This window comes from Parastagonospora nodorum, assembly GCF_000146915.1.
Source record: "Parastagonospora nodorum SN15 chromosome Unknown scaffold_12, whole genome shotgun sequence".
In the NCBI taxonomy this organism is placed as follows: Eukaryota; Fungi; Ascomycota; class Dothideomycetes; order Pleosporales; family Phaeosphaeriaceae; genus Parastagonospora; species Parastagonospora nodorum.
The window spans coordinates 23244-33799 of NW_001884560.1; the positions used below are offsets into that span (position 1 = coordinate 23244).

General features: G+C 50.4%; 5 protein-coding genes across 5 annotated transcripts; 1 reads left to right on the forward strand and 4 right to left on the reverse strand.

Moving 5' to 3' along the window:
- Positions 1–1275: 1275 nt before the first annotated feature.
- SNOG_07879 (hypothetical protein) lies at positions 1276–2980 on the reverse strand (the record flags this gene model as incomplete). The annotated part of the gene is made up of 8 exons (XM_001798154.1): positions 1276–1365; positions 1419–1880; positions 1935–2105; positions 2157–2408; positions 2451–2492; positions 2518–2642; positions 2690–2833; positions 2893–2980. The coding sequence occupies 8 exons, from the start codon at positions 2978–2980 to the stop codon at positions 1276–1278; spliced, it is 1374 nt and encodes a 457-aa protein (XP_001798206.1).
- Positions 2981–3983: 1003 nt separating this feature from the next.
- Positions 3984–5351, reverse strand: SNOG_07880 (hypothetical protein; the record flags this gene model as incomplete). Its single annotated transcript, XM_001798155.1, has 5 exons — positions 3984–4016; positions 4067–4330; positions 4381–4670; positions 4729–4853; positions 4903–5351. The coding sequence occupies 5 exons, from the start codon at positions 5349–5351 to the stop codon at positions 3984–3986; spliced, it is 1161 nt and encodes a 386-aa protein (XP_001798207.1).
- Positions 5352–5520: 169 nt separating this feature from the next.
- SNOG_07881 (hypothetical protein) lies at positions 5521–6519 on the reverse strand (the record flags this gene model as incomplete). The annotated part of the gene is given in 2 exon segments (XM_001798156.1): positions 5521–6320; positions 6339–6519. 2 exon segments carry the CDS (start codon positions 6517–6519, stop codon positions 5521–5523), a joined length of 981 nt encoding a protein of 326 aa, XP_001798208.1.
- A 771-nt stretch (positions 6520–7290) lies between these two features.
- SNOG_07882 (hypothetical protein) lies at positions 7291–8910 on the forward strand (the record flags this gene model as incomplete). Its single annotated transcript, XM_001798157.1, has 1 exon — positions 7291–8910. One exon carries the CDS (start codon positions 7291–7293, stop codon positions 8908–8910), a length of 1620 nt encoding a protein of 539 aa, XP_001798209.1.
- A 426-nt stretch (positions 8911–9336) lies between these two features.
- On the reverse strand, positions 9337–10305 carry SNOG_07883 (hypothetical protein; the record flags this gene model as incomplete). The annotated part of the gene is made up of 3 exons (XM_001798158.1): positions 9337–9666; positions 9728–9867; positions 9921–10305. 3 exons carry the CDS (start codon positions 10303–10305, stop codon positions 9337–9339), a joined length of 855 nt encoding a protein of 284 aa, XP_001798210.1.
- Between the last annotated feature and the right edge of the window lie 251 nt (positions 10306–10556).

Genomic DNA, 10556 nt, shown 5'->3' on the forward strand with positions numbered 1-10556 from the left:
TGAAAGCAGCTCTACTGTAGACGGGGCAGTGCCATCCGGACCGAAAATGTTCAAATCCAAGGTAGTCATGTCTTGCCTAGAAAGTTGTTTTGACGGAGCCTGGTGAACCGCATCAGACCAGGTTTAGTGTTCGCCCCCATCCATGACGATCATACACAGACCATCCCGTATTGCGGATCGCGCCGCGCTAGGGAATGTCACCCCGCGAGGCTCTTCCCTTCAATTTTGTTCCTAACAGCGATAGCCCATGACGGAGATTCAAGTGTTGCCGGGACATCGATGCTACAATTGCAAGGCAGAAAGCGAAAAAGTTCGTGTGGTTGCCTCACTAAAAAGTCAAATCGCAATTAGCTTCGTGTCGTTGAGCCATTGCATGCTGTTATCATATTTCGACTGATTTCGCGAGCGTGCTGCTACACCTGGGTCACGAGCTTCGAGCGCTCTATGCCCTCGGAAACTACGCACGAAGTCTTGGACCGGAGTCACCGACGCGCTAGTATGGCGGCCTAAATCAAGAGGTCGGGCAAAAATTGATTTTGAGAAAATCAATCTAACATCAAGCTCCTGCACGCCCATAGTACAGCACCACCACTACAATGCTATAGTAATTAGGATGCTGGCTACTAAGTAAAATATATACAGTAAGCATTATAAGAAAACTAGAATTTAAAAATAGGTGCTGTGCAGTAGTGCAGAGGGGGTGCAAGTAGAGCGCAGATGAACTTTGTGATTATCAGCGATTTTGCTGACGTTGGTTCCGAACGTTCCGAGCAAAATCAGGCAAAATTGCTAGTACCTCGGAACGATCGGAATAATCAGGAAATTTCGGAACGCGTACGAACATCAAAACTTTGCAAAATAGCTATTTGCACGCATTTTTGACCCTATGCAGCAATAGCTATAGTACACTTCTTAAAATTCTATTTGGTGCAAAATAACTGCTGTACCTATTTTACTTAGTAGCTAGCATCTTATATAGTATAGCAGCGTAGTAGTGGTGCTGCAAATACTAGTTAGGTGCCTCTTGATGTTCGTTCTCAAAATCAATTTTTGCCCGACCTCTTGATTTAGGCCGCCATACGCTAGCCTGTGGGGGCGGAACGGGTACTAATTGCACGGTCAGTGCGGAGTCCGGAGAGAAACACGTGTGACAAGATGGATAAGGACTGATCCATGATTATGAGGAACTAGTTCTGTTCTATGAAGGAGCGACATGCCCCTGAACCCGACCAAGAACGGCAGGAATATCCCATCCTCGCAACCGGCGATGCCGATTTAGCGGGCTGGTGGTGCCGAAGTGTTCTGGTTCGCCTCCTTGCGCTGCACCCAGCCGAACTGCGGGGAGCCATTGTTCATGTCGAATATCTGGTCAAGGTCAGCCGGCTCGTTTCATCAAGGAAGAGTGTGAAACAACTTACCGCGTACATAGCCTTGAGCACGGCGTCGCCGTAGATGTCCATGTCCATCGTACCTCGCGACTGTATACTTCCATACACCATGCCATTACCGGCATCTGCAAAGCCCAAATCCTCCTTCTGAAAGCTCACTTGCGCGTCGCCAATGGCAAGCGTAACGTCCGGTAGCTGGTCCACAGACGTGTTGGCGGGGAAGAGGTAGCCTTGGTTCTCGGAATCGTACTTTGATCCCGGAATAGCCTTGTAGACCGCCTCTACCAGAGAATCTTCGACCAGGCAAAGCGTGGTTCCAGTGTCCATAATGGAAGTGTTGTTGCTGCGGGTGATGGTCTGGCCATTGATGGTAGCGCTCGTCGACTGGATCTGCCAGAAACCCTGGCTGCTGTCGACTGTGGCGTAGTTGGGCTCAGTGGCGCCAGCTGCCTTCATGGCATTTTGATCGATGAAGCCAAAGGTGTAGAAGCTCTGCAATCATGTCAGTGGGCGACTTCTTTCAACACTCGATAGCGACAAGCCTACCTCGCCTTTGTCAGCTTCGTCGGTGTCGCGCCAACTACCGAGGTAAGCTGTGAAGAGTGGCTGCTTGACATCTTTCTGCGAGATCGCATTGTCGACTGGCGTCTTCTGTGGCTCGGGTGAGACAGTGTTGATGGAGCTGAACGCCAACCCGAGGAGACCGCTTCCGTTGCCCTAAAATCCTGGGTCAGTGTCGTCGCCTTCGTCCGAGAGTCAGATGCGAACCTCTGTAAACTGCTGAGATAGCTCCTTTGCAAGTTCGACGGCTTGGTTCTCGATCTTGAGACCACCGAGGTCAATCACGTCGGTGCCCACGTCACCACTGGCAGATGATCCATCGCCATATGAGATCTTCCAAGTCGCACCACTCAGCTTCTTGAAAGTGCTAGACTTGGTCGCATCGAATGCAACTTGTTGTTCCTGCGCATTGGCTTTGCTAAGAATGCTTTGTGGTAGTTCCGTTGACCAGACCTTTTGCTGTCAGCGTAGTTTCAGCTTGCATGCCAATGCCAAACATACCCAAAGATCCGAGGAGCCCGTGTCAAAGTCAAGGTACAGGGTCTGCGCAGGCGTTCCCGATTTTGACCGGGCAAAGATACAGCGAGTCGTTCTGGATGTCTTCGGCCGTCACCTCATCCGCATTGCCAGGATCAGACGATGGCGGCTCGTCTCCGCCAGTCGACGGCGGGGAAGGGTCCGAGGGTTTGGGTTCTGCATTCAAGTCAGTAAAGCATACAACGATGCCTGCAGGCGCGTACGTTGTGGTGCGTCGTGATGGTGGTGACGCTTCTTCAAAACATGCTTCGTCCTCATGCGTCCACCAATGGCGCTGCCGAATTTCCCTTGCGCCTGGAATTGTTTGGCGTAAAAGTAAGGACCAGGTTTGGTGGAGTCGAAGCCATCTGACATGATGTGAGCATATACAATTCAACGCAGCATTAGGTCTGCCAGTGTTACTCACACTTGCTCATGGCGAATACGTATGACTTCGTTCCATTGTGGGTGTATTTCGGGTTGCGCTGGATAGCGACACGTTCGTAAGAAGGCATGGTAGTGGTTGAGAGTTCCTTGTTATTGTGTAAAAGTGAAATAGAACTTGTGTACTTTGGCGAGATGCTGTATTAGAAAGCAAGTTAGGTTTGTGAGAGAGGAGCAGTGTGGACAAGTCCCTTTAAGATTGCAAGAGTAACGGACGACTTGAAGCACTTATATGTAGACGGCAGGTGCGTTGCGACCGTATCTGCTGCATGTGCCATGTTGCGTCACGCTTCTGGTCGACTAGGCACACCTCTCTGCCAGCGCCTCATTATCATGCGCCCAAGGTACAGAATCAGGGTAATATCCACGCCGTACGTCAATCGCAGCAGGATCAGGGACAAGGTTACCAAGCTTCACCAAGCATTTCGATCGACGGCCCAATGCGTGGGAACGGCTGCGACACGCCTTGGCCTCCTTGAAACACCCATAGGCCTGTGGGGATAATCACAAGTGCAGGTGGGCGGTTACAAGCTGTCTTGATTGCAGAGATGACGTATGGAGACGCGCAAAGCTTGCTTGCGACTGCCTCTTTGAGATCCGAGGCGACAAGATCGCTAGCAAATCTGCGTGGTGAACATCAAATGGGGCCGAGGTCACGGCAGTGGTGCGGCTGCATCCGAAGCATCGGGTCAAAGGGAGTACCACCGCGTGTGTGTATTGGTCTGCTGTCTCATGTCTTATCGGCGTGGCGTCAAAAGTTGCGCATGATATGTGGATGAGGAGAGTGTGATGGTTGGCGGCTGACATTTTGTGTGATAGCCAACCACCGTATAGGCGCAGGTTGTTTGTTCTGAGTTCAGAGCTGTTCCACAAGATCACTTGGATCTACTGGGCATGTACACAATTTCTAACAAAAAGACGTATCGCTGAAGGCCGAAGTGCTGCAGCTGCTTGGCGCAGATTCAATCATGACATCATGTCTTAATTACGCGGGTACTGAATCTGCGGGCACACAAGCGAACATAACACCCTTCATCCCAAACCACGTATTCAACTCGACAAACCGAACACATCCTATTCATTCTTTCCTGAGCGCGGCGAATAAGACTGCATCGGATCAGCTTTCTTCAAATTCACAATCTTGGGTCTCCACTTACCGCCTGTTTTGGCGGTGCATCGATCCACGTCGCCATTTGATAATGGATCTGATCCGCAACAGTCAAACGAGTGTTATATCTCCCCTCGAACAGGAATGTGTTGGGAAACAGCGGGTTGAATGGAGCCGCACCGTGTATCTCATCGATCTCTTCGGATGATAGCTTGACGCCCATCGCAGCGGGCAAAAGTTTGACATGCTCAACAGTTTGCACGCCAACGATGGGGAAGACGTGAGTAGACTGGTGGAAGAGATATGCGAGTGCCTATCAGCGTCAATGATGTGATGCAGCACACCGTGCGGCGAAAAACTCACAATGTCTTGTAGCGTTGCATTCTTCGCTTTCGCCAATCGCTCCAGCACATGACATACTTTGATGTCGTCTTCCGACGCATTGTAGTAGCCTTTGCCTGCATTTGGGTCTTCCCCAAACTTCTTCCGCTGTTCTGCAGCCACGAGTTGACCGCCGCCGAGCGAAGCCCATGAGACAATGGCCATGCCTTGGTCTTCACACATTGGGATAATCTCAGATTCCATGTCGCGGAATGCAGCGTTCCATCTGCCTTGGTAGAGTGAGAAAGGAGTTAGGCCGTTCCGTCGAGCGACTAGGTGCGCGTTAGAAGAGTCACGGGATTCGACGAAACGTTCAGCATTGCCACTTACACTCGTTCGCTTTGACCACTACCCATGCTGGTGTGTCTGAGACGCCAATGTAGAGGACCTGCTTAGCCATCACTAATGCGTGGAGATGGCGCATTACCTCTTGCACAGAGCATGCGACATCCCACCTAGCACGATTAGCATCGCCTTTTCCTTTTGAACATTGCCACTGCATACCAGTGTACGTAAAGAATGTCGATGTAATCCGTTCGCAGCTTGCGCAGGCTGTCTCGCACCGATATGTGCATACTCTTTGCCGAAGGACCAGTAAAGTTGCTCTGCAGCGGCTCCTTCTCATGTTTATATGCGCGATAACCAGCACCAAACTTGGTGGCAACGACCATCTGATCTCGAACTCCGCGCTTTTCCATCCACTCCCCAATTAGCTTCTCGGACTCCTCCGAATTGTACGTATTGGCCGTGTCAATGAAGTTTCCACCGAGGTCGTAGTACGCATCAAGCAACGAAAACGGATCTTCGCTTTTTCCGAATAGCTTGCTCCATGAATTGCCGATGCTGATGCCACCAAGGACAATCGGCGATACTTTGACGTTAGCAGTGGGCGATAGCACGCGGTGCCATCCGAGTGCCGTTTTCGGCTTTGGAGGAGGGGCGAAGGGGTCCATTGCGGCGATCACCTCGGACGAGAGCAAGGAAAAGCTAGTGAACGGGAGTGTCTCAAGGAATTTTTCTCATGTTACTGAATGACAGGTATTTAAAGGGGAAGACTCCCGTTCCGCATGTCCAGACATATGCGGGGTCCACGGGCTGCAGATGCAGGTGGCTGACAGTCGATCATAACTCCGCATCCTGCAAACGTGCGGGTATGCTCGCTTGTAATGCTTCTCGAACCTCTTGACAAGATAATAATGGTTCGTTTCGCTTCCCACGCCAATGGTTTGTCGCTTCCAAGAAGTCTTCGCATCCGCTGAGCAGCCATCCCCATTTCGTCAGGAACTCCGGCGTAACTTCCCAATTCCGAGGGTCGGATGCATCGCCCCAAACGATGAGGAGAGGCTTACTGTTTACATCCTCATACTCTACAATCTCCCGACACATCTCGTCTTCGTCGCAAATATCAGGATGTTGGAAAGCTTGCAACATGTTGTCGCGCAACTTCGGCCACGGGAAGACATCTACCCATGGATGATGCTCGATCGAGCATTGCAGCTTTGTTGGAAGCAAGTTGGTTGGCCAATTTTGCATCTCGACGAAGGCGAGTTTGAAGTTTTGGCTGGAAAATGGTGATATGCCGTCCCATTCGAAATACTCGGCTTTGACGCCGAGTATATCGGCGTTGCGCTGGAGAGCGCTGGACACATTGTATTTGACGAGAAGAGCTAAGTGCGCTATTGAGGGTGTACCTTGCATATAACTCATGTATGCGTGTTGTGCAAAGTGTTGCATTATCTCTTGCACCTGTTGAGTAGCTGCCATGCATCCCGGCTTCGCGGGTGAGATTGCGCCATGCGAAGTACTCGAACTCAATGTGCCCGAATTCGACTCATCGGGCCCCGATCGTGTAGCCGGTGATTTCTTAGAAATCTTTGAAATTGAGCTGTTGTTTTGATTGACGGTCTCATTCGCACGCATCCCTAGAAGCGAGTTAGCACCGCAAATCCTTTGCATGCACATTCCCTGCAACACTGACGGCGGGCTCTCTGATTCAGACGATTCTGCAGCTTTCTTCGCTCCAAAGGACTGGTTTTCCCGGTCCAATCCTCCTTGCCATGGCGCAGATCTAGTCGCTGGGAGGTCCAATTTCAGTTCGATGTGCGTGGCGTGTTCAGACATGACAATCGGAGGCCAATTGGACAAATAACTCGCCTCGCACAGCAAGACAGCTATATGCACGCTGCTGACACGCGGCTTGAGAGGCTTTGCGACTCTCTAAGTCTTGAATAACTGACAGGCGATGTTAAGCAGCTTGGCTTTTGTTACGTCCGAATTCGTAGCACGTATCGGGTTAGCGGTGTCAGCAGGGTGCATTAACGCCGTGCTATATCTCCGTTAGCGTGGATCACCTTAGAGAAGGTTTCATCTACTTACTCATATGCACCGCTTTCACTCATCGTCCATCATAATCGGTAACATCCTATTCACGGGAGCGCAAAAGGCTGCCTTCTCAACATGTTCTTTACGCGCGAGTCTTCACTGGCTCTGCCTTCACGTTGGGCGGATGGTTCTTCGGTGGAGAGGTAGTCACTGCGGTTCGAGGGTTTTGCCGGAAGGGAGTACCGCCTGGACGTACACGTACATAATTATATGGCCTGCTATCACCGCATACACGATTTTGTTGGTGTGCGAACAATGATATCAGGCGCCAGACATCCGACTGCGCCGCAATAGACTGTTTGCCGCCTAGTCTTCCTTGCACGCCAAGAAACATCCAAGATAGGCGATCGTGACGAGGCAGAGAACCGTGCCGCAATAGCAAACGCAGCCTGCAATGCTGTTCAAATCAGAACATTCTGAGCTGCAACTTTGTAGCACTCCACTGCCGTCATCCCACAAGTCCACCTTGGCAGCATTCTTCGCCAATCATCACATCGTGCTCCGACATCCATGGACAAACTACCCCAGGAGCTGATCTGCCAGATTTGCAGCAATCTCTCTCCGAACGATCTGTGCAACGCCTACTATGTGTCGAGCATGTTCCGTGACGCAGCGGAGGACTACGCCAAAAAGTACAAACATGGTCGCGTCAAGTGCCCCGAGCACAAAGCCAACATGGCAAACACTTATCGCGGATTTCGCCATCGCTATATCGAACGCGTGAAATTTTGTGTTGCTCCTCCACCGCCGAGCAAAAGTAACGAGTATGGCTGCTGCCAAGTCAGTCGCGATGAACAGCACAAGAGAAACGAGATTTTCACCGCCCAAATCCGAGACTTGTTTGCGACGCTCAAGACAATGGAAGATACCGCAGGCGGGAGGAACGTTGGAAATTACGACCTCGTTATCTGCAGTGTAGAGCGTCCCGAAAGCTCCTGCTTACACAACGATCATTCTGCAAGGCGAACCTGCTTGTTGGACCCCAAGAAACTTCCTGACATCAAATCTGTCCGCTCTCTGAAGTTTAACGACAACAGAGTAGGCATCAAGTACGATTATAGGATCCTAATCGACCTCATCGCTCATCTACCAAACGCAAGTCATCTGGAGTGCCATATGGGAGTGGATGAATGGACGCCCTGTTTCACCGACGAGCCAGCGAATTGTTATACCTGGGACTATGATGGTCCCCGGAGAGATACCAGGCATGGCTTCGCTAATGCGCCATTGTCCTCCAGCAGTCTCCAGCGGCTCGAAAGTGTTAAGCTGGACTTCTTTTGCCAGAATGTCATGACACAAGCCGACTACATCCATCAATACATGTCATATCCAAATCTTGTCCGTCCTGCTTCACAGGATCCTTTCAGCACTAGTCTTCGCATTCTGTCTTATCATCTCCGCGAGCTTGATCTGCGGATCCAGGTAGACGAAAGCCTATTCTGGCCTACCGACGGATCGACGGCCACATGGCCATATCTTCAAAAGGTCCGCGTCATGTTCCACATGGTGACGCCATCTGGGACTTATTACTTTGAGGGGCCCCGAGGCGAAGGTAGAGAGTTAATGGGGCATGAGATTGGCTCTTCTGAAGAACACCCGGAGTATCCTTCCGACGACGAATGCGATGTGTGTTGTACTGTCCGCGAGCACAGCCGCTCATTCGGAGACTGGGTTTCTTTCCAGTTTCGCATATGCGCGAATGAAGGCGTTCTGGTGCCCTTTTTAGCAAGCTTTGCTAAGGCTGCGTTTCACATGCCAGCTTTGAAGCACGCTGTACTATACTCTTTGCTTTCGTGGGACGTGGATGGTGACGACGATTACGTCGACCAATTCCATTATTACGAGCCTCCCAAACGGTTTTTTCCCGACTCCATGGCCTGGGGCTTTGAATACTGTGCTCCTGGAATAATATCTATTTCAATGACCAACTCGGACATTGTAAATCTGAAAGAACGGCGGATTAGATGGAGGGTCGGAGAGTGGCGTCCTGATTCAGAAACTCATAGCCTCTTCCAGAGAATTGGCCTCCAGCAACATGGGCCGGCGCTAGAGGAACAGTGGACAGACGATGAATTTGGGTCGGGTTTTGTTACACGTGACTATTTTGAGAATGATTACGTTGACGAATGATTGCTTTGGGGATCGTAGCAGGGATTAAGATACATGCGCTGCCGGAACTTTGATCTTTCTTTTCTAAATAACTCCATATTTTCGCGCTGTATTAGAATGTCCATTTTCTTAGGTGTGAAGATAGCATTCGTGAAGAAGATCTCCACGCGCAACTTCAGAGTCAGATAAGGCTGCGGAACTCGGGCACCACGGCGACGGAGATAGCTGAGAGAGCTGAAAAAGATTTACGATGCCGTGATGCCGGACGTGTCGAATGTTGTGAGCATCTCGAACTTTCTTTCGACATGCTACGGACGCACTCATCGGTTGAACTGGCTCATTACCTACATCTGCAAGGTACAGCTCCTTTTTATGTAGGAAATGTATACTTCTCAGGAAACAAAGCTACATGTTTCCCGTCTCTATATCGACTCAAACTACGTAGGGTCATTCCTGATGAAGATACTGCGCGTCCGCCGGCGGGGCTAGATTTTCCATATATGCAGAAACAGGCTTGGGCATGAATTGACCTTTTGCAAACTCCAATATCGCCGAATAGTTGTTGCAACGGTGCGCGCGACTGAAGTCTGGCGACAAGCCACCCACCCGATCCCACGACCAAGGTACTAGGCCTATGTCGGCCCGACACATAATGACTTCGCGAATCATACGAAGGCAATGTGATGTATGTGCAAGCTCAAGTTCAGTATCTGCCATGTGTTTCCAGTTCTCCTTGTACCAGTCCCGATTCATGAAGAGTTTTCGTCTGAGTGCGTCCTAAGAAGGGAAAAGATTTAGCGGGATACGTATATGTTCCTTATAAGATGCGAAGACGTACCAGACAGTGGATCTGATGAATGCCCTCCATCATCACTGGGAATCCATCGTACTTTCCTTCTACGTTCCGCAGCACGACATTGTGGCGTGGATCAAGTGAGTACTGAGCGCCCTCTTCGATAGGAATGAGAAAAAATCCGTCTATTCTTTTGTTAAAATCCCGTCTTTAGTCTTCAACAACAAAACGCGCCTACTTTTCATGCCCATATCTTCCGCCCATAACTCATCGACTCGACCGTATTTGGGATGCTCGTTCCATTCGTCGGGGGTCCAGTTGAAAGCAGGGAACCATCTAGTCGAGAGGTTTCGATCGATCTGTAATAGAGGAGAGGTTGGGTCTACCGGCATATCATATGTAAATTGCTCGGAAACAGCGGGCGTTCGGACTGCCTCTTGACTGATCATAAGTGCCCATGTGATCCAACAAGAGATCAGGGCACCGAAGCTAAAGGTAAAGGCACAAAGCCCAATTACTTGGCACCGAATTCTTGGTGAATTGCGAACAACCAAAATTGAGCTTGTCTGACAGTCATCAATAAGCTGTGAATCTTCCTTCATGTCATCCTCGTACTGATTCATCGTGAGTTCGCAAAATGAGGAGCCGGCCGATCGGAGGAAAATGGGTAATAAGACAAGATCATGAATTTACCATAGTATGGAGCATGTTCGTGATCAGAAAACTTGGGGGTGGACGAGAAATGATCAGCAAGCGTTCTGTCGGCGATACCTCATCTATCGTCGGCCTCTTGGTACCGTATGATTTGGGTCCAAATGGGCCGAACGCTAGCAGGGGGCGGGGAGGTACACTAGCCAGAGGCACTTTACGGTTG